This window comes from Macaca fascicularis, chromosome 12 (assembly GCF_037993035.2).
Source record: "Macaca fascicularis isolate 582-1 chromosome 12, T2T-MFA8v1.1".
NCBI lineage: Eukaryota > Metazoa > Chordata > Mammalia > Primates > Cercopithecidae > Macaca > Macaca fascicularis.
Window position 1 is genome coordinate 69853810 of NC_088386.1, and position 26000 is coordinate 69879809.

The 26000-nt window shown below is 48.5% G+C and overlaps 2 protein-coding genes across 3 annotated transcripts in view; one reads left to right on the forward strand and one right to left on the reverse strand.

The window, feature by feature from the left end:
- The first annotated feature begins 835 nt into the window (after positions 1-835).
- Positions 836-12155, forward strand: SP9 (Sp9 transcription factor). Of its 2 annotated transcripts, XM_065525658.2 has the most exons (3): positions 836-1099; positions 2135-2513; positions 9761-12155. In XM_065525658.2, the coding sequence occupies exon 3, from the start codon at positions 9794-9796 to the stop codon at positions 11198-11200; it is 1407 nt and encodes a 468-aa protein (XP_065381730.1). In that variant the 5' UTR covers positions 836-1099; positions 2135-2513; positions 9761-9793; the 3' UTR covers positions 11201-12155. The 2 variants fall into 2 exon arrangements, with proteins under 2 accessions (XP_065381730.1, XP_045223213.2); XM_045367278.3 differs by lacking the exons at positions 836-1099; positions 2135-2513 and adding an exon at positions 8598-8757.
- A 9568-nt stretch (positions 12156-21723) lies between these two features.
- The window catches only part of CIRSR (corepressor of RBPJ and splicing regulator), a 46884-nt gene continuing 42607 nt past the window's right edge, over positions 21724-26000 (reverse strand). Inside the window, 8 exon segments of the mRNA XM_065525661.1 lie at positions 21724-22224; positions 22226-22310; positions 22313-22364; positions 22366-22673; positions 22676-22757; positions 22759-22864; positions 24653-24724; positions 25907-26000. Of these exon segments, the coding sequence (XP_065381733.1) occupies positions 22170-22224; positions 22226-22310; positions 22313-22364; positions 22366-22673; positions 22676-22757; positions 22759-22864; positions 24653-24724; positions 25907-26000 (854 nt within the window). The 3' untranslated portion in view covers positions 21724-22169.

Consider the following 26000-nt stretch of genomic DNA (forward strand, 5'->3'; position numbering starts at 1 on the left):
CTGCTGCGCATCCCTGACGTTCTAGCCCGGCGAAGGTCCTCTTAAATTAGGAAACAATAGCTATTTAGGAAGAAGGGCAAATAACCCGCGCTCTGCGCGCCCAATCGTGGAATTCTTGGGAGTTCCCCGCGGGCAAGGAACTCTGCTGTTCCAGGCAGCTGCGGAAGAGAAGAGGGAGCCTGCGTGCTGGGGCAGGGGCGTCGCGAACTTGGGGCAACCCACTTCCAGGGCCCCGCCCCCGCTTTCCCGCCTGCCGGGGACCCGCCGAATGGGGAACCACCCTCCTCCCTGAGGCAAATTTGGAAGGGGAGGGGTCCAGGAGCGGTAGAGCCGGGGCGCCAAGCGCCAGATTCTGCCGCTCAGAAGTCGGGGGCAGTCCCCAGTCCCGCCTCAGGCCCCCGCGCTCACAGTGCGCACCGCCTAGGGCGCGGGCCAGGCGCGCGGTGTCACCGCCACGAAGTCTTTTACTTGCCCTTAAGGAGCCGGCCCTCGACCCCTTGGAGGGTGGAGATTCCTCCCATTCCCTCCTCCCCCTCCCCCGGGTCAGCGAAGAGACGTGGAATTGAGCTGGAGCGATGATTCCGCGAGCACTGTAATTACGCACACACTGAAATCTTCACCGTTGACTTAAGTTACTTGGCGCTGCGAGAGCTGGGGCCCTGCATATTGATTAAATGCAGCCTCTATTTACCTAAACAATAAATGTAGAGATTAGCAACGTTCACTTGATCACAATAATGGGATTGACAACTAAGGGGCAATGCATCCCAGATGTAGTGGAGCCTATGGGCTGCATGCAGCGGGCAGAGGGCTTCTCGGAGAGGGGCGCTCGGGCAGTTGCGGCGGCGGAGGTGGTGCAGAGCAGAAAGCGGCGCGGAAGCACAGCGGGAGGCGGAGGGGGACGCCCATACTCGTCAAGGTCGCCCACCCCACCCGGGAGGCTCGAAACTGGCTTTGGGGTACCTGAATGCCCCGACTCCCAGGGAGACATCTGGAGCTCGGAGCCACCCTCCCTGCGGCGATGGCACCTGCCTCAAGGCGGTCTCGCTTGCTGATGCCTGGCTGGGAAGGAGGATGGACGCCGCTGGCATGTGCCCTGGTAAGTGTGTCTGTTTGTCATCAGTGCACATTCTGCATGTGGCAACGGGGCGAGGGGGAGGAACACGTGTCTAAAGTGCACGGAGACTTCCTCTACCCCTGTGTATATACCCTTCAGTCAATGTTCCAAGAAGCGGGTCAGGGCGGAGGGTATCCTTCTGGATCTGGAAGGGCGTGGTTTGACATCGGTGGGTGTGACGGGAAAGTCCAGCCTGTCAGGGTTGGGCTCTACAGTGGCCGAAATCAAGAAAGCATGGACGTGTCGGCCCAGGGCTGGCCTGTTTCCGGATATGTCACGGGGGTGCTTCGGTCCTCGAGGGGAGTCTTACGATCTATCTTTTTTTTCTCACCCTCTCACTGAACGGTAGCGTTCTGAGAAGAGGGTCTAGGAAGGAGAGGGCTGAAAGGAACTAACTTAGAAAAGAACCCAGGAGAGTGGAACATGGGTAATGAAAGACAGATGAGCACAGTTGGGTGTGTGTGCGAAATCATGATCCACCTGGAAGGGGTTCCAAACCCTGGACTGCCATCGCATACTGGCTGCAAAAGACACACGCATGTTGCTTCTCTGATATTTTCCTCTTCTCTCTGAGCCCCATTATCAACCTGGAAGGCTTCTCATTCCACGTTTAGACACAAACAAAAGGATTTGTCCCAGACACTCAAGAACAAGCCAGGACGAAGCCCTTTCCCGCCAAACCACGAAGGCCGGGAAATAAACAGCGCCTGCCCAGGCTCTGGGCGCGCGAGCCGGAGAGAGGACTTGGGTGGGAAGAGGCTCTAGAAGATCGGAAGGAGGGAGAGAGAGGTGGGGGAGAAGCTTGGAAAGAGAAGAGGGAGGAGGAAGAGGAGGGACCAGCAAGGCAGAGTGGGACCTGGGGTTCTGTTATAACCGCCCTTCCCCGCCCACGGTCTTTCCATCCCCTGTTCCCCTCCCCCATTTCAGAGCTGAAGGCCGACTGTGGGAGGAGGAGGTTAAACAAAGGGAATCCTCCTCCTCTGGGACGGGTGAAGTGCGTTTGTCCTCTCCTTGCAGGCTCTGGGAAAACTGGCAGGAATTTCCTTGTCGTGAGAAGATGGACGAGTGTGTCTGCAGTCGAGGAGACAACTACAAACAGACTTTGGGCAGGGAAGGCGGGCGGGCGGGGGTGGGGTGGGGGCGGGGGCCAGCTTTGATCGCTCCAGCTCTGTTGTAATTTTGTCTTCGCCAGATAGATTAGCTGGAACCGCCAGCCCTAGCTTGGAGTTCCGTTCCACGGAGTACCCTCCCTCCCCACCCCCTGCGTCATCTCGCGCCTGGAGCCGGGTCGCCGCTCCTTCCGAAGTCTCGCTGGAAACTTCAAGGGCTGATGGTTCTGTGTTCCTGACGTAATTAGGAGGCCACGCAGCTCTCCAGCACTCCGTTAAACAAATATGTAAGTCGTCCTCCCTCTCTCTGGGGACAGACTCTAGGGAAGGAGGCAGCTGGGCCCGCTCCGGGTGGTGTCCTTGGCTAGCGGAGTGGAGTCGCTGTGACCTTCCGCCGCCCCTCGGGGCCTTGGTCTTTCTAAGCTCTTCCTTAGGAAGCCGAGAGAGAGGCAGAGAACGTGCACCTCGCCACCCACCGAACAAGCTGAGAGGACCTTGTCTTTGCTTGAAAAGTTTTCTAGATAAATCGCTCGGGTGGTTCTAAGCTATGATGAACCAGAGGCTGGGCCCGGTTCTTCTCCAGAACAGCGTGTGGATGTAAAGGAGATGAAATCGTCCTCCCCCACTGCTTTCTTTTTCTTCCCCATATAAATCAGTCATATAATTCATTCGCATTGTTTAAGGTACATTGATCAATCTAATGGCTTGTAATAGGCTCCTAATTGCCACTTGCAGAATCCTGCAGGCTCACATTTGAACAGGGAAGGTTCCAGGCAAGTCCACCTTAAGCTTGAGTTTGGGCGATTACAGAACCCAGGAAGAAAGTCTAGATGGCACAGTCACTCCGGTCTCAGTTCTACAGGGGAGGGAAGAAAGGGAGTGTTAGTGGGGATATTTGCTGTTCATTTTTCCCCCAATCTCCCTTCCAAATCTGTCACGATTAATGAGCAAAGCCCATGCCACAATTTATAGATTACTGTGGACTGAGGATCATTTTGTTGATATCAGACAAGAAACTTTCCTTACTTGCATCCTTGTGTCTGTATTTACAGTAAAAACTTCCTTAGTCACAAACGGATATTCATTTAGCCATACCTTTTCTTTTTACTTACTTATTTTTAATAAAGCAACATCAGGAGTTGTGATAGGAAATAACATGGGAGAGGGTGTGTTAAAGGGAAGGAAGGAAAAGCCAATCTTTATCCCAGGATGTCCTGGAGGTATGCCTACACTCCTGTTTAACATTTTGTGGTTGTAGTGCCTTCTCCAAGCCCTGGATAGAGGAGGAAAGAGTTAGAAGCCTCCTCAAATCTGCCTATGAAAGGGTAACACTGAGGAAACTGGTACCCTGGCTAGGAGAAACTGAGTAATGATCAAAATCCTGGCCTCTGGCTTTTCTTGATATTAGTTCAGGTCTATGTGAAAAGATTGCTTTAATGTCTCCAAAGGTGGTTCCATTAGAGTTGGCTGAGACAATACATGTGCATCATTTTGGAAGAGATGCTCTTAAAAAGAAGAAAGTGACTACAGAATGCCACATTTGCTTAGGTCTAAGACCCTTCTTTGATAGTTGGTGAGGGAGGGAGGAAAGTAAAACCCCAAGCTGAATAGGCCCCCCATAGTTTCTGAGTGATGCAGTAAACAAATCTATGATGCTTGTTGAATAATCTTCCAATAATTGCAGTCATTAAAATCATCACACAGTCTACAGTCACCTTCCTTCCTTTGACACACCAGTCTTTCCCTTAATTGTTAATGCATTTTGGGCTCAGATAAACAGATCGAGGCAAGCTTAAAATATATGGCCCAGATACATCTAACAGCAGAAAATTAGTTGTGTAACAAACGTTTGGACTATACTTAATAGACTAGGGGTTTTCAAATTCTTCAGTAGACCCTACAGAGGCAAGAAAGATTTGCATCTTCTACCACTGCTAAATAGCAGTGACGCCTCTGAGATACAAAAAAAAGAAAAGATGAAAGTCCCATTGGCCTATTGAATCTTCCTTGCTCTTTCATTTGCAAGGGTTGGGCTGGAATTAGGACATTATAGGACAAATATTAAAGGAAAGCTCAACAGAAACTGTGGGAGAGTTCCTCAATTTTTAATTAATTTTCTCCATCCATTTGATCTCAACAACTGGTGCTTTAAAAAATATAAATATGTGTTAACTATAAAAGATTCCCTGCTAATCAAAGGCTGTATTTCATTTTCACCAACCGCTGACAAGACTCCAACTGTGGAAAGGATTCACCCGACTCAACAGGCACTATGGACCTTCCTGGGCTTCCTTCTCCCTTGCTCATGGCAGGCAACATTGGTACACAAGGGCAGCTTTTTCTTTTTTTAACTCAAGTTATTAATGTATCTCTGCAACTCCCACACCGTGCTGACCTGATAATCACTGCTCTAGTGAAGATCATGCAAATGAAAAGCATAATTAATTGCACAAATCATTTAAAAAGGAGCGCTGTGGCTTAGCAAATAAATAAAGGCAGTAGGGAGGACAGGTCAGATAAATGCTTTTTATAGGCTGGGCTCCCTTCACCCCCAACCCCTCCTCCTAGTCCCGGTGGTCCAGACTTTGACTGCAGCCAGCCTGGCCAAGGCGAGCACCTTCCGTTCCTCCTCCCGCAGTGCCTCCCCTTCAACCATATTCCGGAGTCCCCCCAACTCCACCTCACCCCACCCCAACCTCACCCCACCCCAGTGGTGTATATCCGCTGCTAAACTCTGTGCTAGGTCAAAGCTCCGGGGAGACTGGGCAGTCACTTAATATTTAACCAGTTACTATATCTAGTTATTCAGAAAATAACTGGTCCTCCCAGTCGCCACTATGTTTTCTGCGCATCAGGGAGAAGCATTTTATCTGTGGCTTAGGAGGTCCAATCCTTCCTATCAGTGCTAATGACCGAATTGTTTCCCTGGCTTTGCCTTCTAAACACAGCAACTTGAGCAGTTGCTCAGATCAAAGCTCCCGGGAGAGCCTAGATGGGAGAAACAATATTTGTTCAAAGGAAGTGAACTCTTCCCTTTAATTACCCTATTCTTCTTTATTAGGATTCGTATTGAATTTTTTTGCAAAAAAATTATGTTGATTTAACCATAGTGTATTTATGATGTAAATATATTCCAAGATGAAAACGTCACGGATCAATTGTAAAGGACCCGGATACATAATTTTAAAAAATCAGTTTCAGTGTATATGAGGTTCTCACCCCACTTTCGCTGCTCAGTCAGATTTGTTTATGCAGAATCGACATTTAATAGTGCTAATTGCACTCCAGTTAAATTGCCCTGATTGCAGAAAGGGAAGCAATTTTCGTGCTCTCTGTCTGGGTTTGGAAGAAATTGTTTTATATTCACCTCTTTATAAAGAAGTGGAGATAAGGCACCGGGGCCTTTGCACAAATTGCACTTAGGGGCTGACTGGCAGCATTCAGGCGCTATAATAGAGCATTATTTGGCCGTTTTGAATAATGTAAAGCGTTTGCTGAAAGCTATTCTCCTGAAAATTGCTTTAACTTTTAAAAGGGTGATGATTCACTCCAAACCAGGCCTTTGTTACATTGTCATTATTTCCCCAAATGTTTTAACAGTCAGCTCAACACTTTAGCATAACACATTGATCTTTGTTTAAAAACTAGATTTTTTTAGAGGATGAAAAAAATCTGTCAGACGAAAAAAATCTGGACTTCCTCCGAAAGATTTCCTTGGGGCCCCACCTTAGAGTTGAAGTGGCCCGGGTGTTTGCCTGCGTTCGTTTGGAAGATTTCCCTAACTTTTATTGTGATGCAGACGCGTGTATCTAAAGGAATATGCGAGTGCCCACGTCTAGAGTCGGACAGCTGGAACTACGGGAAAACGGCGGGAGGGGGAGGGGAGGGGACCCGAGGGGAGGAGGAGAAGAGGAAGGCGAGCAGGGCGCCAGAGCCCGAGGTGTCTGCGAGAACTGTTTTAAATGGTTGGCTTGAAAATGTCACTAGTGCTAAGTGGCTTTTCGGATTGTCTTATTTATTACTTTGTCAGGTTTCCTTAAGGAGAGGGTGTGTTGGGGGTGGGGGAGGAGGTGGACGGGGGAAATCTTGGCGTTTCTCCTCCCCGGGCTGCACAGGGTGAGTCGGAAACGCCTCGCTGCCACTTAACAATCCCTCTATTAGTAAATCCACGCGGAGACTCTATGGGAAGCCGAGAACCACTGTCTTCTTCCAGGGCAGAAGTCACCTGTTGGGAACGGCCCCCGGGTCCCCCTGCTGGGCTTTCCGGCTCGTCTAGGCGGTCTGATTTCTCCTCAACCCTCCACCCCGCGTCCCCCAGGGACTTTTCACACCTCCCCACCCCCATTTCCACTACAGTCTCCCAGGGCACAGCACTTCATTGACAGCCACACGAGCCTTCTCATTCTCTTCTCCTCTGTCCCTTCTCTTTCTCTGTCATAATTTCCTTGGTGCTTTCGCCACCTTAAAAAAGAGAAAAAAATAAAAGAAGAAGAAAAAAAACCATTCTGAGCCAAAGTATTTTAACAGGAATCCAAGAAAGCGACCCTCATAGCCCTCCCCACCCACGGAGTGCGCCAAGACGCACCCAGGCTCCATCACAGGGCCGAGAGCAGTGCCACTCTGGTCGTACTTTTAGGTCAAGAGATCTTGCAAAAGAGGAGAGAAAACACGGGTGGCACAGTTCCACATCCTTGTCATTTGCACCCGCTCCGCGACAACTCATCGTTTGCACTCGAGGGTTTGGGGTTGGTAGTTTAATTTTTTTTTTCCTAAGAAGCAGGGTGTGGGTTTGGTGGGGAGTGTGCTATGTTAAAACCAGCGCCCAGGTCTGCCCGAGAGCGCTGGTATTTCTGGTTCAAAAACAGCTTCTGGTTACCCTGGAGAAGAAAGAGAAAGCGGGGCCCAGAAAGAGAAAAACAAGCAGTTCAGCGGTTGCTGGGGGACTCGAAGACGCACCCTGGTCTGTTTGAGGACACCTCTTTTCACACTGACAAGGTCCAGGGAGGACTTCAGGATGCTTCCAGCCTGCAAAATGTGGGGGCGCCCACGTGTGGCCTGGTCCTCCGCCTTCCCGGGTGAAAATCCTGGAGAGATTTCTCGGGCACGTCCGTGAAAGCAGGGCAGTAAGGGGGACCCCACCTCTTAACACGGCGCACTTGCCTTACAGACGAAACTCTAGGCCTTGGCAGTCTGGAGTGGGAGTGGGCTGGAGCTGGGACAAGAAAATTCCACTCCAGGATGAAACGCGACATGCAAATCTTCACCGGGTTAAACAAACAGCCGAGCAAGCTGCAGCTTCAGCGGAGGTGGAGGTGGGGGCGGACGCCGCTCGCGCCGGTCTCTGTTTCCAAAGTTGTTACAGTGTGAAAATAAGCGGCTTCGTGCAGCGTGTTGTATGGGCTGATGCCTCCCACCCCCACGCCAGCCCCCAGCAAAACCCGGCAGATAATCAGCACATCCCACTGTTTAGTCATATTTGACAACTGGGTTAACCTGGTATCTTAGCGCTGGCGAAACCGTACAAAGGGTGCCCTCAATTACCACCAGAAGCCTCTAGCGTGAGTGGCACTTGTATTACCCCCCGGGTCAGAGGCCAGAGCGACAATTAGGAAGTCACTTACACCGCTGGGGGGAAATGGCGGGATGCAGCAGGCTCCAGGCCCTCCCAACAAATCTGTGGATGTAGATCTGTACAGAGAGGCCTATTTCGCTCCTCTCGGAGGAACTGTCCCTTCGTGTCCCCCTCCCCAGTATAACTGTGAGAGTAACATTGAATCTAGTGGAATAAGGAATTGGGTAGAAGACACACGAAAATGATTTTTTAAAAAAAATCCCAAGCAAGAATGATAGATATAAGCTGAAGTTGTGTTCTGTAGGCAAGAGCCTGGACACACAAAGTGAGGGCTGACATTTCCGTCTCCACTTGGGCCCTGCTGGTGCGGGCTGTGCCTGGGTGTCTCCTCCTCTCCTGCCTCCTTTCCTACAAGTGGGGAGTCGAGTAGGACTGTCAGCCCTAACTTGCAACATCTCGGGGTGGTTTGTGTGTGTGTGGGGGGGGGGTGCTTGTGGCCCGGTTTCATTGGTACTTAAACCTGGCTTGGTGCGTGAGTGTGTGCAAATTTTTAATTGCACTGTAATTTCTTCAGTCCCCAGCCCGCCCTCGCCCCCCACCCAAGTATCCCCCCCTACTCCCCTCCACCCCCGCCGCCCTAGCTAGCCGACTTGACTGGCACGCGCCGGGAGCCCGGGCCCGGGCCCCTCGGCGCGTCTGATTGGCTGCGGGGCAGCTCCCGTCTGCTCTGCCTGCGCCCTCATTGGGTGAGAGGCGCAGCCAGCGGCACTTCAAAGCGGGTGCTCCTCTCACTTAGGCTGAGTTTAGCCGGCGGGAGCCCGGAGTCCGCTCGGCGCGAGCGCGGGGACGCGGGAGCCGCGCGGGACCCAAGCAGTTTTTCCGAGCAGCCGCCAGGCTCAGCCCCGCTCCCAGCCTCGCTGCGCAGCCAGAGACCTGCTATGGCCACGTCTATACTCGGGGTAAGTCGCAAGCGCGGCAATGCATTTGCTTGTTTTAACCGGAGTAATTTTTCGTTATGGCTTCTGGGGTCTGCGGCTCCCGAGAAACTGTTGCTGCTGGACTGCAGCTTCAGCTTCTATTAGCACTTGCCACATTTCTGGGACCGATTTTTTCCCCAAGTTTTTGGAACCCAGCAGATGCCTTTGCAAGAAAAGGCCTTCTTAATGAAGTCCTTTTTTACTTGGTTTCAAAGAAAAGCTAGAGGTTTCTTTTCTTCCCCTCGTGATTTATACCCCACCCCCCGCCTTGCTTTGGGGATTTTGTTGCAATTATGCGACAGTGGTGTTTCCAGAAAACAGTCTTAATCGTTTTGCAGTCCATCTAGTCACGCTAATAAATATTTACATTTCCGCGTCTCCCCAGTTCGCCCGTGACTTTGAAAATACGTCTCTGGCCGCTTATCCTCGGATTGTTGTTTTCATAATCGCTGTGTTTGTGTGTGTGTAAACTTTAAAACCAAACGTTTTCTATTAAAAAAGAAAAGTCAAGTCGTAGCCACCCTGGGAGTGCTGCAAGTTTCGCCCGTCCCTGGCTGCTGTTTCGGCCGCCTCCGCCCTCGCCCGGTGTTTGTTGTCTCTGGTCTCTGTGTTTACCTTCGCGCGTCACCCCGAAGGGCGACTTGGGGTCTTCTGGGAGAGGAGCCGGTTTACCGCGACAACCCAAGTCCGGTTGTAGTCAGGGTTGCAGCGACTGAGGCGGGGAACACGGAGGCATCTTTGATTTACAGCCTCAGCGAAGAGCAACTTTCCGGCCCCCGGACCTTCGCCGCGGTGATGGCCACTGTCCCGCGCCCGGTGCGGTGACTCTTCCGCGGGCGCGTGGGGAGGAGGCGCGAGGCGGGGAGCTAGGGCCCCCCCGGGAGCAGCCGCAGGGGACAAGGCTGCTCACGGGTGCACTTTCTTTCTTCCCCACTTCCTCCTGCCCTCCTCCTCCTTGCTCCCTCCCCCATCCTACCCACTTTAGGAAGAGCCGCGCTTCGGAACGACCCCGTTGGCCATGCTAGCGGCGACCTGCAACAAGATCGGCAACACGAGCCCGCTGACGACGCTGCCGGAGTCGAGCGCCTTCGCCAAAGGCGGCTTTCACCCCTGGAAGCGCTCCTCGTCCAGCTGCAACCTCGGCTCCAGCCTCTCGGGCTTCGCGGTGGCCACCGGGGGCCGTGGCTCGGGCGGCCTGGCGGGCGGCTCGGGCGCCGCCAACAGCGCCTTCTGCCTGGCCTCCACGTCGCCCACGTCGTCCGCCTTCAGCAGCGACTACGGCGGCCTCTTCTCCAACTCGGCGGCTGCCGCGGCGGCAGCGGCCGGAGTGTCCCCGCAGGAGGCGGGTGGCCAGTCGGCCTTCATTTCCAAGGTGCACACGACGGCGGCCGACGGCCTGTACCCGCGCGTGGGCATGGCGCACCCGTACGAGTCGTGGTACAAGTCGGGCTTCCATTCGACGCTGGCGGCCGGCGAGGTGACCAACGGCGCGGCGTCGTCGTGGTGGGACGTGCACAGCAGCCCGGGGTCGTGGCTGGAAGTGCAGAACCCCGCTGGGGGGCTCCAGAGCTCGCTGCACTCGGGCGCCCCCCAGGCCTCGCTGCACTCGCAGCTGGGCACCTACAACCCCGACTTCAGTTCCCTCACGCACTCGGCCTTCAGCTCCACGGGTCTCGGCTCCTCCGCTGCCGCCGCCTCGCACCTGCTCTCCACCAGCCAGCACCTGCTGGCCCAGGACGGCTTCAAGCCGGTGTTGCCCTCCTATTCGGACTCCAGCGCCGCCGTGGCAGCCGCCGCCGCCAGCGCCATGATCTCGGGCGCCGCGGCCGCCGCCGCCGGGGGGAGCTCAGCACGCTCTGCCCGCCGCTACTCGGGCCGCGCCACCTGCGACTGCCCCAACTGCCAGGAGGCAGAGCGGCTGGGCCCGGCCGGGGCGAGCCTGCGGCGCAAGGGCCTGCACAGCTGCCACATCCCGGGCTGCGGCAAGGTGTACGGGAAGACGTCGCACCTGAAGGCGCACCTGCGCTGGCACACGGGCGAGCGGCCCTTCGTGTGCAACTGGCTCTTCTGTGGCAAGCGCTTCACGCGCTCGGACGAGCTGCAGCGGCACCTGCGGACTCACACGGGCGAGAAGCGCTTCGCCTGTCCTGTGTGCAACAAGCGCTTCATGCGCAGCGACCACCTGAGCAAACACATTAAGACGCACAACGGGGGCGGCGGGGGCAAAAAGGGCAGCGACAGTGACACGGACGCCAGCAACCTGGAGACGCCCCGTTCCGAATCCCCCGACCTCATCCTGCATGACTCCGGCGTCAGTGCCGCCCGGGCGGCGGCAGCGGCAGCGGCTGCGGCGGCAGCGGCGGCGGCGGCGGCGGCGGCCTCCTCCGGAGGCAAGGAAGCAGCGTCTGGCCCCAACGACTCTTAGAGGCCGGGCGAGAGGCGCGAGCACGCGAGCGAGTAGAGACACCGAGAACGAACGAGAGGTTCGGAGGGCGAGAGAGCGGGGGATGGGAGGGCAGGGGCTTCAGTGACGCCCCCGGGGCCCCGGCTGGGCGCGAGGTGGAGCCGCTCAGGGTTCCCGGGCTGCGGTTCGCCCGCCGTGCGAGGAGCTCCCCTCCGCCTTCCGCGCCCGGATGAGAATCGAATGCGTGGTCCGGAAACAAAAGCGAACCATCCTCCGACACAAACACTTTAAAAACCGTACTCCCAGACGTACACATACACCGGAGACCTGCAACCACAAGCACGCACACTCGCGCGCGCACACACATACCACTCGCCCAAACTTCTCGAGCGAAGAGCAATACATAGAAAGGCTCCCTCTTTGCCCACTATCCACCTCCCTCCAACACCCGTCTCTTTCCTTTTCTCAAAAACAAGCCACCACCCAGCAAAGGACTGTCAGAACATTTGAAAACAAACGGGACCGATAAAAACACCCTTTGTGTGGATTATATTATATATAAAATGCTCCAAGTCCTGCCTGATGTCTACTTACAATGAGACTTTTCCTAAAAAAGGAAGCATCGAAAGGCTTAAGGTGAGAAATTAAACTGGAAGTCTAGCGACAGTTTCTCTGTATTTCATAACATCTGTATAAATAGGGTTCAAAATATTGTGTTCTCTTTTATTTTCTTGTAAATGTTCATTCGAATAGAGTTTTTTTGGGTGAATCCCTGAAATTCAGGGAGTTTTTTTAATTTTCTGATGCACTTTGTGAAAGTCAGTATATATGTAAAAGATATTTAAAATGTTGAGTTATCATTTCACTCACAAACACGTAAGTTAAGGTCATCTAAAGAAATTAAATGCGTTTATCTGTATGAAGAAAATCTTGACATCATATTTTCATTTTGGTATTATTAAAGGACTCTGAACAATACATTTCCTTTTTTAAAAATCCTGTTTCCCCCTCAGTAACCTTTTCGTGGGTCGATATTTTTTTTCGGTTGGGAAAAAATTCCCTTAATGTTAGTTGTAGGTAATGTAAAGTTTATGTGGGTTATAAAAGCCATACTACATATACGTTTTTGAGAAGTCAAAATTATTTATTTGTATATCAACAGCATAAATTAAATTGGGTTATAAGGACGTGTAGTTGCATTGCTTAATGTGAAGGCTCTCAAAAGGTGACATTTTAAAACTCTGGAGCGCCTAAAGAATGCAAAGGTCCTTGGCAGCTTTAACTGAGGAGGTGCCTAAACCTCTGGGAGGCGTCAGAGAAAATTCTGGTGGGGTTGTTTGTTTTTAAAAAGTGATTTAAAAACAATCTGTGAAAGGAAAACGCTTTTAAAAAAGAAGTCTTTAGCTCCCAAGGCCCTGTATGTTGGAAGGCAACTCAAGGGAATAAATCGCTAGAGTCAATACCCCGGAAAAGACATTTCATGCCTAAATGAAAATCTTGTTAAATGTTATTAATTTTGACTTAGAGCACACAGCAGCCCCCTGTGCCTTGTATTCCCTTATTAGGGATTCATGTCTTATCAAATATCTAATTAATCTCCTAGACATCATTTGTTCTGGCCAACTTTATCTCAGCTGGTCCGCGGGGAAAACTCCAAATATTCTCTGTGACAAAGCTCCCTTGAAGATCTTTTTAATTGTCTAAATTAACTGCACCAAATTTGCATGTCAAACGGTAAAGGGCAACCTGAGATAAAATGTAAACGTTTTAAAAGCCCCCAAACTAAGCACTTGATTTGATAACTAGGCTTTTTAATGTTATGGAAGACAACTGCTCCTTTCCTTTTCAAAGACGACTGATCTATGCAAATAGTGAATTGGAAATGCCTAGGTCCCCGCGCCGTCAAATGGCCCTCGCAGGTTATTTGAATATCAGTGGCGCTGCTTCTGAAAAGGTTCAAGGATGCTCTCTGACTTCTTTGTGATTACTCAGTGCGGCGTCTTATTCTGAAGAAAAAAACTCGGGAATAATTAAAGGCTGGGATCAGGCCTGGGAACACATTTGGGACAGGAATCTCATTTAGACAGTCTCTTTCAAAATAAGGCACAGTTAAATTGACCAGAAGGCAATTATTGAAATGAAAATTATTTTCACTCTCTTTGTCTTCTGACCACCAACTTAACAGCCCCAGTTTAAAAGAGGGAGAAAAGAGAGAGAGACAAAAAGAAAATTGGTAAATGAGATAATTTCGCAATTCGAAAAAATTTTAATTTAGAAAATAAAGCACATATTTACAGATAAAAATATTTCTAAAAGACTTCCCACACAAGAGGAAATACAAGCGAAGTCAGCACCAACATAATTTTTTTTCCATTTTTGATTACTGTCCACCTTGGGAATTTGAGCGAAGGTTTTGATTTTTAGGAAAGAAAAAATAAATTCTTGTTATTAACAATCATCAAAATGTTTTCTCGGAAACTGTTCTGAAACACCAAGTCGCAAAGTAGCGATAAAACAGAACGAAGTTCCCCAGCAGGGAGTTTGCAGCGTGACATTCAATGGCTTCTTCCTTCTCCTTCTTAAGCTCCCGGCAGCCAGGCTGCCCCGCTCTTCTTCCTGGAGTTTTTCTTCACTTTGGCCTTTTTCTCTCCCCGATCAAGCTGTTCATAACCGGGAGCCCCCCACTCCCTAAGCGCCTCTGGTCGGGGGATGGTCTTCTGGAGAGCCGGCTGGTAGGGGCACGTTTCCTGTAGGGGCTTCGGGCCGCAGCACTGGAGGCCCAGAGGGTGCCTGGCGCGTTTGGGGGCCGCGGGCTGGCGGCGCGGGGTAAAGGGTGTGGTGGGTCTCCCCAGGAACGCGGGCGCCCGGGCGTCGGGCCCAAGCAGCTTTGTTTGTCGTTGATAATAAAGGCAGATCAAAGGGCCCGGCTGTGCAGGTCCCGCTGGCCGCGCGGCTCCCTCCGCAGGCCAGTGATCAAGGACTGTGAGCGCTGCCTCTGCCCCGCGGGTCAGCGGACGTCCATCACCCAGGCTCCTGGGAGCGGCGGGCGGCTGCCCCGGCCCGAGCGTCCAGCCGGGAGACAGCAGCCCACGGAACCTGAGCCCAGAGGGAGCGGGAACCTGAGCCCAGAGGGAGCGGGGCCCCGGGGCCCCGGGGCCCCGGGGCCGGGGGCCCCGGCCGAAGCCAACAGGCGAAAAGAGGGCCTAGGCCCCCTGCCTGGCCTCCCCCCAGCCCTAGGCGCCCTTGGGGGCACGGGGAACCTTGACTTGAGCGGGTGGCGACCGGCCGGCCGGGGTTGACCAAATTGGAGACAGCGCGCGTGGGAGGCGAGAGCCCCCCAGTTAGAACACGAGTTCGGTCCCCAATTGCGGTGGGTCCGCGCCTCCCCAGGGCCACCTCGGGGCCCTAGAGCCCTGTGCCTCTCCGGCTCAGGGGCCAGAAGGAGCTGGAGGCGGTGGCCAAGGGCCCAAACTCAGAGGTGGGTAGTGGCCTGGAGGTCCGCGCGGATGAAGGCCGCGGCCTGGGGGCGCAGAGTCGGGCCCGGGCCCGGGTGAGGGCAGTGCGATTTCGAGTCCCCCAGTTTCCCTGGCGTTTCCTGTCCCTTAGCTTCCAGCGCAACAGAGGAACGAAAAGCAAATTTTCCTCCGCCCTGCGCCCACCCAGCCACGATCCGCACCATCCTCCGGCGTTTCCTTTTCTGACACCAGTTTTCTCCCCTTGGAATGAATTGGATTCTACCTGACAAGGAAAAAGAAAAAGAAAAGAAAGAGATTTTCTTTCCTCGAGGAGGGAAACAACATTATTTTGACGAGATTAGATTGTGCACCTGAATGGCGTGTCTGGACCTTCCGTCAAATGGTTACAAGTCGTGTAAAATTGAATTTCTTTTTATTCGGATGGAAACTTTATTTATTTTAACTCTAATCTTATTTGCATCTATTATCTGTATTCACCAAGGCTCTCTTCCACTACAAAAATGCAGATGAAGTAAATCTCACATAAATCCCGCCCATTTGTGTAATTGGTATACTAAGTGTTTATTTTAAGTGAGAATAATTTAGCTACAAATTTTCTTAAGGAATAACATTCTTAACACATTAAAAAAACTGAAAACTCTGATTTGCTTTTATGTTTGACAGTAGCTCTTGATTCCCATAAGAGGAGCTTGGCGAGTGCGGCTCGCTGGCGCCACCTAGAGCTCCGAGGCGGGAAGGCCGCCGCCTGCCTGGCTTGCGGCTGTCAGCGTGTGGAGACCGGCTTTTGCCGCGAGCAGCAGCAACCAAGATGATCCTGCGAAGAAACGCGAGGGTTTGCGTTCCAGCGGGGAATGAACCCTGCTATTGGGGGTGGGGAGCACTACTTGGCAGTGGCTTCTGGGCAAAAGGGTCGTTTCTGGAACGTGCTAACTGAAAATCCAAACAAAACAAAGTAAGGACCGGTTGGCCCTGGTCTTAGAATTGTCGCATTTAACATCCTTTTCAAGGCAACTTCAGGGTCTTCCAACTTAAAGTTGAGAGCGCTGAAGCGTTGTCGGCAGCGACGTGGACCCCAGGATGTGGGGATCCAGCTGTGGACGCAGACCCCTACGACTCTGCATCCGCGGCTCCCGGCCCGCAAGGCCCGCGTGGACTATCCGGGGCCGGCTGGAACCAGGCCGATTCAAACAGGCCACCAAACCATCCCACCCTACCACCCTCCCGTGGACAATCAGGGAGGCCACGGACCCGCTGCTTTCGCAGCCCCAACCCGGGGCGGGCCAGAGCAGCCTTCTGCCTCGCCTTCGTCCTCCGGCGGACACCCCAGCCCGAGTGGGGCGCGGGGGGGCGGCTGGGCAGGCAGGAGCCGGGTCCGGCGCGCAGGGCCCCCGAGGGCGGCGAGAAGCCCCCAGATGCCCAGCTCCAGGCCTCCCCGAAGGGTGCGCACATCCTCCCGGAGCAAAACGACCCCTTTTGTCCTCTCCTTTTCCCTTTGAAACCCAAATCTGAAATCGGGTAACAGTTGGGCGCGTTGGCCAATTTTCTCTCCTCTCAGTGCATCGTCCTACCCCCGCCGCCCCTTTCCGTCCTCTTCCAGTCCACTGTCTCCCTGACCCCAAGCCGTCTTCGGACTAGGTGGAGTGACTTCCTCCTCCTCCATTTTTGTGCCCCCCACCTCCCCAGCGCATATTTATTGTATTTTAATTTAAAAAGCGACACCTTCAAACCCTGCGCCCGAGGCGGCGGAGGCGCCGTCACCCGCAGCCGCGAAAGCCCGGCCAAGGCGCCTGGGTGCCGGGCTCCCTGAACTCGCGCCGGGGAGCAGCAGCGCGTTTCCGGGGACTCGCAGCCACCTTTGCGGCGGGTAACTCGGCTGGGTTTGTATTTGCTGTTTTAATACAAACCCCGCCGCACTGCCTATTTCAAAGATGTGCTAATTACTACTTGGATAGCAGGGCGCAAAGTCCTTGTCCATTTCCCAGTACAAAGTAGGTTGCTAGAAAATTTGAAATTGCCTTTCAGCCTAAAGCTGCCTTACCTGAATGTCATAATTACAGTAATTATGTACATCCAAATTACATGCTAATTAAATTAGAATCAAATCGTTCTAAATCGAAATCAAATGAGGTAGTGAAGAATTAATCAATGACAACATAAATAGAGAGCTTCCTTCAGAGATATTTATTGTAACGATACAAGGAGGAATTTGATCTGAAAAAGTCACCTGTTTGTTTACTTTCAAATTAGTAATCAGTTATTATCCCTTCTCCATAATTTTAACCGTTCAGTGTTATTTACCCCCCACCCTTCCCAGACGCTGGAGTGTATAGAAATATGTATGAGGTAAATATATACAGACATGCCTCCCCCATATATTGTTGACATAAATATAGACTGTGTGTTTGCAACTCCAGTTAAGGAAAGGGTTTCAGAATGTCCGTGGGGACACGTCCCTCCAGGGCCGGCTGTCGAGGACCCGGAAAACCACAGCCCCTAAGAGTTCCAGTTTTTCCAAGACCCTTATACTCTCTTTCTTTAGAATTTCACACTGGGGATTTTGCATTGTTTTGCCTGCGTGTAACGATTTCAGGTTGATTCATTTATTTATAAAGGAAATGCAAAGTGACAGGGTGTCTCCCCCAGTCCACATTCTGCTTGCAGATTGCTGACGAAAGTTGATATCTTCATGTTTGCCCCAAGAGCTTCATAAAGCGCCCTCTTCACCTGTGGAGCGCGAGCGACCAGAACAATTCGCTCGCTTTCCTAACTGCTGAAGGCGAGTCCGACCCGCGCGGGGGACTGCGCCCGAGGCCCGGCAAGCTTAGGCGGGGACTGGCAGGGCCCTTGGCGGGCGGGCCCGCAGCGGAAAGGCCTGAGAATTGCTTCTAGGGGATGGCTTGGGCCAACGGGGGGCCAGGGAGCCGCGCAGAGGGCCGGCCCCGACCATTCCCCGCCGCACCTTGTGGGTCGGGTGTCGGGCGGCCTCCTGGCGCCGGAGGCGCATCTGCTAGGAAGGGTGTGCGCCCCCTCATTCTCGGCCTCCCCATTTCGGTTTGGGGTGTTTTCGCAAGGTTGCCAGACGCGCATCCAGAGAAGGAAACCACCAGAGCACGCAGAGGGGCGTCGCCTAGAGATGGGAAGGGGCGACCCCAGCCAGGATTCATCCCGTCACCCTACCCCACCCCCCATTCTGGCTTCCTTTAGGTTTAGGGCGACGTCCTCCTGGGAAGCCCTGCTCTGTCAGTCCAGGAACCCTCGGACCTCCACTTCTGTCCACCCCCTCGCAAAGCCCTTCAAGCCGGAGGGACTGGAGAAAGGCGACTTCGGGGCAGCTTGGGCCGGAGGGTGTTTTTCTTTTCATTCCAGGCAGCTCTCCGCGTTCATCTCGCACATCTTCGTCATTATTGTTACATTCTGGGCATTCTGGGGGTGATGTTAAGTGTGTCGTGAAGGGAGGAGAAAGGGGGAAGGTGCTGTGGAGTTACCTCTTCCTTTCCCGTCATCAGGAACCGGATTTTAGGAGCCTCGATCAGGTAGGAGAGCTCTCAGCAGCCCCCGCTTTCCCAAACCTTAGTTTCCCCGGTCTGACTTGTTCCTCACAACTTTTTCAAGGCCTTTTGCCTTTTTGATCAGAGAATGCTCCCAAGGCCTGCAGGTATTGCATGCTTTTATCTCTTTTCAAGAAATGACAACTATAGTAGAGGTTTTCTTTTTCAGAAAACCTAAATACGATTTTTAAATATCATTCAGCTGCTGAAGCTAAAAGTGCTACTTTCTTCCTGGTCTTAGGACCGGAGTGTGGAGCTGCGGCCCTCCGCAGCCGCCTCCACCAGCGTCTTGGCCCAGTGGTCATTAGGTAAGGAGAAGAGTGAAATGGCTCAGGTGGATTTTGAACTGTTTGAGCTTCAATGCCAAAGCATACCACATGTTCAGTGATTAAAACTGGGAAACGCCTGCTCCCAGCAGCGTGGAATGATTTGATTCACTATGAGCAAGCAGTCTCATGGAAGAACAGCAAGAAAGGTCTCTCCAAGCCTTTCGGATGAAAAGCTTTCTTAAGATTACAGCCCTATGGTTCAAAACAAGATCTCCGCTTCATAATGTAAGGTAAGCAGACCTGCCACTACGCTGCAGAAACCTCTGCCCATTTTGGCCTTTATTAAAATAAATTATGACTAATTTACCACGGAGACGTTCAGATAAACAAGTTCTAACCTAGCAACTTGATATTTCTTGGTTATTTATAAATCGACAGCACCTCCTACAGGAATTAATTTGCTAGTGTTATGTTAAATGTTAGGTTAGGAGAAAAGTCCCTGCGGAGGCAGAGGGAGAAATGCCTCCAAAATGTGTCCTATGCGCGTGCAGTTCCAGGCTCATGGATAAATAAGAAACGTGTAAGTCTGCCAAGATTTCTTTAAGGGAACTTCTCTATTAAGGTAAGAATGACAAATTTCACCAGGCTGGTCTTCTAAAAAATATCCCCGTTGAGGACTTTTGTCTGGGTTCTTAAGTCATAGATTCATTAAACGTGGAGGATTCTTCTTGGGTTTTAGGTACTGAGAGGAATCTCTACACATACTAGACATTCCTTTTATTATGAGGTTTATCTTATGAGGTTCATCTCCTTGGTTTCTACCTTACATTTCAAAAAGCAAAAGTAGAATTACATGTCCAATATTTTTATTTTAAAAGTAACTTCCAATTATTTTCCCCATCATTAGGGTATGTGGAACACATTAGCTAAGCCTCTTGAAAGCTGTTTGTTACCATGGTATGATTTTGTGTGAAAATGCCTCTCTTCCGTTTTTAAGTTTACAAAGTTAGAATGGTAGTTCATTAGGGCTGTGGAGCACCCTTGGGTGACCAAGGCTGAAAACCAGACAGAAAATCAACATCTTCCATAACTACACGGAAATTTTTTCTCAGAATTAGATGGGTAAAAATATTGGAGCTTTTGGCAGTACTTTCTAGTTTCTCAATCCTAACAATAAGGATAATTAAATCAGAGACTAAAAAAATCTCAGTCACTTTATAAAGTTAAAAGTGGACCACATTGGCCAGGCATGGTGGTTCACGCCTATAATCCCAGCACTTTGGGAGGCTGAGGCAGGCAGATTGCTTGAGCTCTGGAGTTCAAGACCAGCCTGAGCAACCTCATCTGCATTAAAAAAGTGGACCACGGTGTGTGAGTCAAATGAGAAAAGTGTAAGAAATAACATATTTAATTCATTTTTAATTACAGGAGGCATTTCAGCATTTCTCTTCATGAACACTATATTGCTTCAGAAACCCTTTAAGGTAGTATTGCATAGGTTTTGACATTATAAAAATTATAAAGTCTAAAAAGGCAGAAGATAGAAAATAATCACTGCAACACTGATGAACTCAAGGTGTAAATTAGCAGTCTTTATCAACTTCAAATGCATGCTTTTTTTTTTTTTTTTTTTTAGTGAAGAAGGGATCTTTGAGGTGCGCTATAAGTTATTAAACAATACTGTGGAAGGAATTCAAGTTCCTCCCCCCTTCGTCTTAAAAATCTAAATAATCAAGGGTTGTTTACCTCTTCACTTAGTTTTTCTTAGAGGACATTTGTTTCTGTGTGTGCACAGACAAGGCAAAGACATATATATCAGATGATGTGGTTTTACTTCTTTAAAATGTTACTCTCTTGCAGAATTTATGAAATTGTGACTGCCAACTATCGAAACCATCTAATCAATATTTGTTTTGTATTAATTAGCAGATGGTTAAAAAATATAGAACACTGATAACAAAAATACTTGTGTCCAAGATGTGAAGATTTTCGGAACTGTGTTACTTGTGATTTGTACCAGTTCTTTCTATAGTTTTCCCTTACCATACCCTTTGAAACACAAGGGAAAATTTGCAGCTAAATTTAAATATGCCTTATATACCTATACTGGTGAAATATCAAAGTAGTTTGTTTCATTTGAAAATCTACCCCCTGCCCCCCGCCGCCGACCACTGGCAGGATCAACCAGGTATGAAGTAAAATCTTTAATAGTTGTAAGACAGTAATAGAAGGGCCATTTGTGGAAGGCAGAATAATAGTCCCTCATAGATGTACATATTCTAACCCCTGGGACCTGTGAATATGTTACATTACGAAGAAAAGGGGAATTAAAGTTGCAGATAGAATTAACATTGATCTTACAATTGGGAGATTATTGCATGATTCTTCAGGTGGGCCCGATGTAATCACAAGGTACTTAAAATTGGAAGAGGGATGCAGAATGTCAAAGTGTCAGAATGATTAGATTTGAGAAGGACTTGACTCCTCTTTGTTAGCTTTGAAAATGGAGGAAGGGGGCCAGGAGCCAAGAAATGCAGGCAGCATCTAGAAGCTGGAACAGGCAAGCAAACATATTTTCCCCTTGAGCCTCTAGAAGAAACATAATTCTACTGACACCTTGACTTTAGCCCAGTGAGACCCATGTCAAACTTCTGACCTCTAGAACTGTTAAGCTAATAGTTGGATTGTTTTTTGTTTTGTTTTTGAGATGGGAGTCTTGTTCCATCACCCAGGCTGGAGTGCAGTGACGCGATCTTGGCTCACTGCAACCTCCTCCTCCTGGGTTCAAGCGGTTCTCCCACCTCAGCCTCTTGAGTAGCTGGGATTACAGGTGCATGCCGCCATGCCTAATTTTTTTTTTTTCTTGAGATGGAGTCTTACTCTGTCGCCCATGCTGGAGTACAGTGGCATAATCTCGGCTCACTGCAACATCCACCTCCCGGGTACAAGCGAATATCCTGCCTCAAACTCCCGAATAGCTGGGACTACAGCGAGTGCCACCATGCCCGGCTAATTTTTGGTATTTTTAGTAGACACGCAGTTTCACCATGTTGGCCAGGCTGGTCTCGAACTCCTGACCTCAGGTGATCTGCCCGCCTGGGCCTCCCAAAGTGCTGGGATTACAGGCGTAAGCCACCGTGCCTGGCCCAGCTGGACTGTTTTAAGTTTGAGGTAACTTGTATACCTGCACAAAAAACTAATATTATCCAAATGTAAACAGCTTATTCTATAGAACAAAATGTTAAGGGGGCTTAAAAGTCTTAAAGATTTATTAATCCATTGTTTAATTTATACTAGTGAATTTGGATAATGATTACAATTCACTTCAAGCAAATTCAAATCCTTGAATAACAAATTTGAATTGAAAAAATTAAATTATACCCATTCAATGTACTGTCATTCTTTTAACAATGTTTCAGAACAAAGAAAATGTCACAGAGTTATATGCGGTTTTTATCTGGTATGGGGCACAATAAACAGTTACCAACAGAAAATATTTCTACAGCCCCAAAATAGCTTACTTACAAATATTTGCAAAATTCATTCTTATAGTACTCATGTAGTTTTGTACTTGACAGTTTACAGAGATGAAAAATTAAAATTGAGCTTTTTTATTAGAAAGACAATAGTACATAATTTAGCCCTTGCTATAAGTATTCAATAAAAAAGTGGAGATATTTTTATTCCCAGGTAATTGTCACATACAGTCTTTCTTCTCTACTTCTGCCTCATTCTGTGTCACTTTAGTATGCATATCTCCTGTACATTTTTTCTCCTCTGTACACATCTGTGCCATGGCTTCTGGTGTCATTTCTTCTGCTTTGCTCTGCACTGGGACTTCGCTGTGGCCGTTTTCTTATCTCCCTTTGCTTGTAACTACCAGGACTTCTGCTCCGGCTTCTCCTGCTCCTTTCCTCCCTGCCATGGCTTCTGCTGCTCCCCTCCTTTCTTTCAGAGCCTCTCTTCTCTGGGCTATGATGACGGCTTCTGGACTTTTTGTCAGAATCGGAATGGCTCCATTTGCTGTTCTCCCTAGAACTCTCGCGTTTTAAGAACCTGGGCTTTTCCTTGGCTTTTTCCCGGTTATGGTGACTGCTAGAAAGTTCTTCATGAAGTTTTCTCTTCTTAGACTTGTCCTTCTCTTCAGAATCACTGTTGTTATGCCCTGAACACTTGCTTTTCTTTCTTTTCTTCCTTTCTATTTTTTTTTCTTTATTGTCACTCTCACTCTCACTACTGCTTTCTGAAGTCTCAGTAGAGGAAGAGGAGGAGGAGGAGGAGGAAGAGGAGGAAGAAGAGGACTTATGTTTTTTGTGCTTACTTCTGCTCTTCTGAAACTTTTTCTTTTTTCTATCTTTTTTCTTTTTTCTCTTCTCCAGTCGATCTAATTTCCTGTAATTGGGAAACAAACAGTAACAGACTGTGTGAAAAATAGCTATTTCATCAACTGTAAGTTACGAACAAACAATATATTTTCATAGAAGTTATTAAAAATCGTATCCATGGCAGGGCGCGGTGGCTCACGCCTATAATCTCAGCACTTTGGGAGGCCAAGGCGAGCGGATCACAAGGTCAGGAGTTCGAGATCAGACTAACATGGCGAAACCCCATCTCTAGTAAAAATACAAAAATTATCTGGGCATGGTGGCACATGCCTGTAATCTCAGCTACTCAGGAGGCTGAGGCAGGAGAATCGCTTGAACCTGGGAGGCAGAGGTTGCAGTGAGTCAAAATCATGCCACTGCACTCTAGCATGGGCAACAGAGTGAGACTCTGTCTTAAAAACAAAACAAAACAAAAAACTCGTATCCATATATGAACGCATTGTTTACTAAATGACAACTCATTTTCTTCCTTTAAAATTATTCAAAGCATGTATACATTAAATTAAAAAAATGCATCAAGCCAATTTTCTGACTATACTTCAATAGTAATGACTACTTTTGTGTTAAATTCTTACTGATATGAAATTATATAGCACTCTAAATGGTCATCCTAAAGAAAGTCTGTGAAAGGTGTGTAACATCAGTTGGAACTACTATAAAAGCAAATAGACAGCTATAATCAGATGAAAAATTAATTTTATGTACTATTTTATAGTATGTAAATATTAATCAACATTACATTATCAAAATTCGAGAATATTCTCCAGAAATTCTAAGAGTACACATTAAACTTTTGAAATATTACTTTTATAAAATAATATAGTTAATACTTGTTTTCAACAATTTTTTTTTTTTTTTTTTGAGACGGAGTCTCGCTCTGTCGCCCAGGCTGGAGTGCAGTGGCCGGATCTCAGCTCACTGCAAGCTCTGCCTCCCGGGTTTACGCCATTCTCCTGCCTCAGCCTCCCGAGTAGCTGGGACTACAGGTGCCCGCCACCTTGCTCGGCTAGTTTTTTGTATTTTTTAGTAGAGACGGGGTTTCACCGTGTTAGCCAGGATGGTCTCGATCTCCTGACCTCGTGATCCGCTCGTCTTGGCCTCCCAAAGTGCTGGGATTACAGGCTTGAGGCACCGCGCCCGGCATTTGTTTAGTTTTATAAATAATTAGGACAATCCTATTAAAACGTTCTGAATTTCTAAAGAGTACTTCACATTCTCGGAGGAGTAACTTATTTATATGGTATGTTTGAGTTACTCTGAAAATAAGTCTCTAGGTTCTGTCTAGCCATTCTCAAAACTCTACATACTGAAAGCATCATGAGCTCCCTCTATTGGACTCAGCAGACATTTCTTGGATTCTTTAATTCGGAGGTAGTCTGTTTAACAAAATTCACGTTTACCTTAAATTTAAGCATTCTTTCTGCATTCTCATAAGATTTTACAAAACATTAAAAAAAAAAAGGCCAAAAATGTTTCCTAAGAACAAATTGCATGCGAAGATGCATACAAATCTATTTTGAAAAGTAAAAGTTATAAATAAGTATAATTCTAAAACGTTCTGAAAAGTGCAATAGTTTTGTGGTATAATCTGAGTATATAATCTTACATCTGAGTATACAATTTCCATGTTACTGAAAAGACAGACAAAATTGTATTAGCTATGGGTGAAGAATAATCAATAAATGTGATACACAATTTAAGTACCTTCATGAGCTCTTAGGATCAGAGTTGTATACGATACTGAAATGAATACTAAGGAAAAAATAAATATATTAAATATACACTTTTAAATTACCTGAGAAGTTTCTGTTTTTGTTTGGTTGTTAGTGACTTTAAAAATTCAACTTCTGGATCTTCTTCACCCTCACTCGCAACATACTCCTGAGTCAACAAAGACATCATTAAATTGCTAGATTTCAAGACAATGTAGTTATAAGATAAAAAAGAAAACATTTATAAATAAGTTTTGTATCAGGGACACACTGTAGATGAATACGGTATTTTGGATTGGGAAATGGGAGGGAATTAAACATTTTTTTTGTAGTCTCCCTGCCGAAGTGGATCATACAGCACTAAGAGGTTAACATGACTGCTTTGCCAGCATCAGGAAACTCTTCCAGGAAAAGGATGATAGACACACACAGAGAAAATGTTTAGAGCATGACTTCCATTCTCTATCTCTTCAATGTTAACACTTGCCAGTTTAAATACTTTATTTTATTTTATTTTATTTTATTTTATTTTTTTGAGACGGAGTCTCGCTCTGTCGCCCAGGCTGGAGTGCAGTGGCCGGATCTCAGCTCACTGCAAACTCTGCCTCTCGGGTTTAAGCCATTCTCCTGCCTCAGCCTCCTGAGTAGCTGGGACTACAGGCACCCGCCACCTCGCCCGGCTAGTTTTTTGTATTTTTAGTAGAGACGGGGTTTCACTGTGTTAGCCAGGATGGTCTCGATCTCCTGACCTCGTGATCCACCCGTCTCGGCCTCCCAAAGTGCTGGGATTACAGGCTTGAGCCACCGCGCCCGGCCAAATACTTTATTTTTAATTTAATGAAATATAAATATAATTTTTAATTTAATGAGTTTTAAAGGCAGGTCAAAATATCCACAATTTTAGCCTTTATAATTTCAACAGCACATTATCAAATATATAATAATATAGCCCTTCAAACTCAATTATTTTCTGGACCTATGTATAGTTTAATAAAATAAATAAGTTTAAAATATTTTCTACGATTTTTAGGGGTTTTTACCTACTTCTAACCATTGGTTCTATTTAATGTCATATCAGGGATAATTTAGCAGGAAGGAAAAACCAACAGCCTCATCACCAGTTCAGTTAGATATTTTATCCACATAAACTCAGAGGAGCAGTTTCATTTATTAAAATACAGGTTTGTAAACAATTTCTCATTTAGGTTAAAATAATAAAGCCAAATCAAAATACATTTTGGGTATTTGCTTTGCTCTATCTTACTTTCCTATGGATATATGCATATTGGAAAACATTAAGTAGCAATTCACAAGCAATCACATTTAGATGTATAGACATTTTCAGCTTACTGATAAAAAGATCATTACCTGTGATGGATCATTTGCGGTCAAGTTTCTCCCCAGTACATTTCGTTTCAGTGCAAACCCACT

Coding starts and splice junctions, on each gene's coding strand:
- SP9 (XM_045367278.3), top strand. CDS start 8,737: ATGGCCACGTCTATACTCGGG. Junction 8,758..9,760: donor TGGCCACGTCTATACTCGGG/GTAAGTCGCAAG, acceptor TACCCACTTTAG/GAAGAGCCGCGCTTCGGAAC.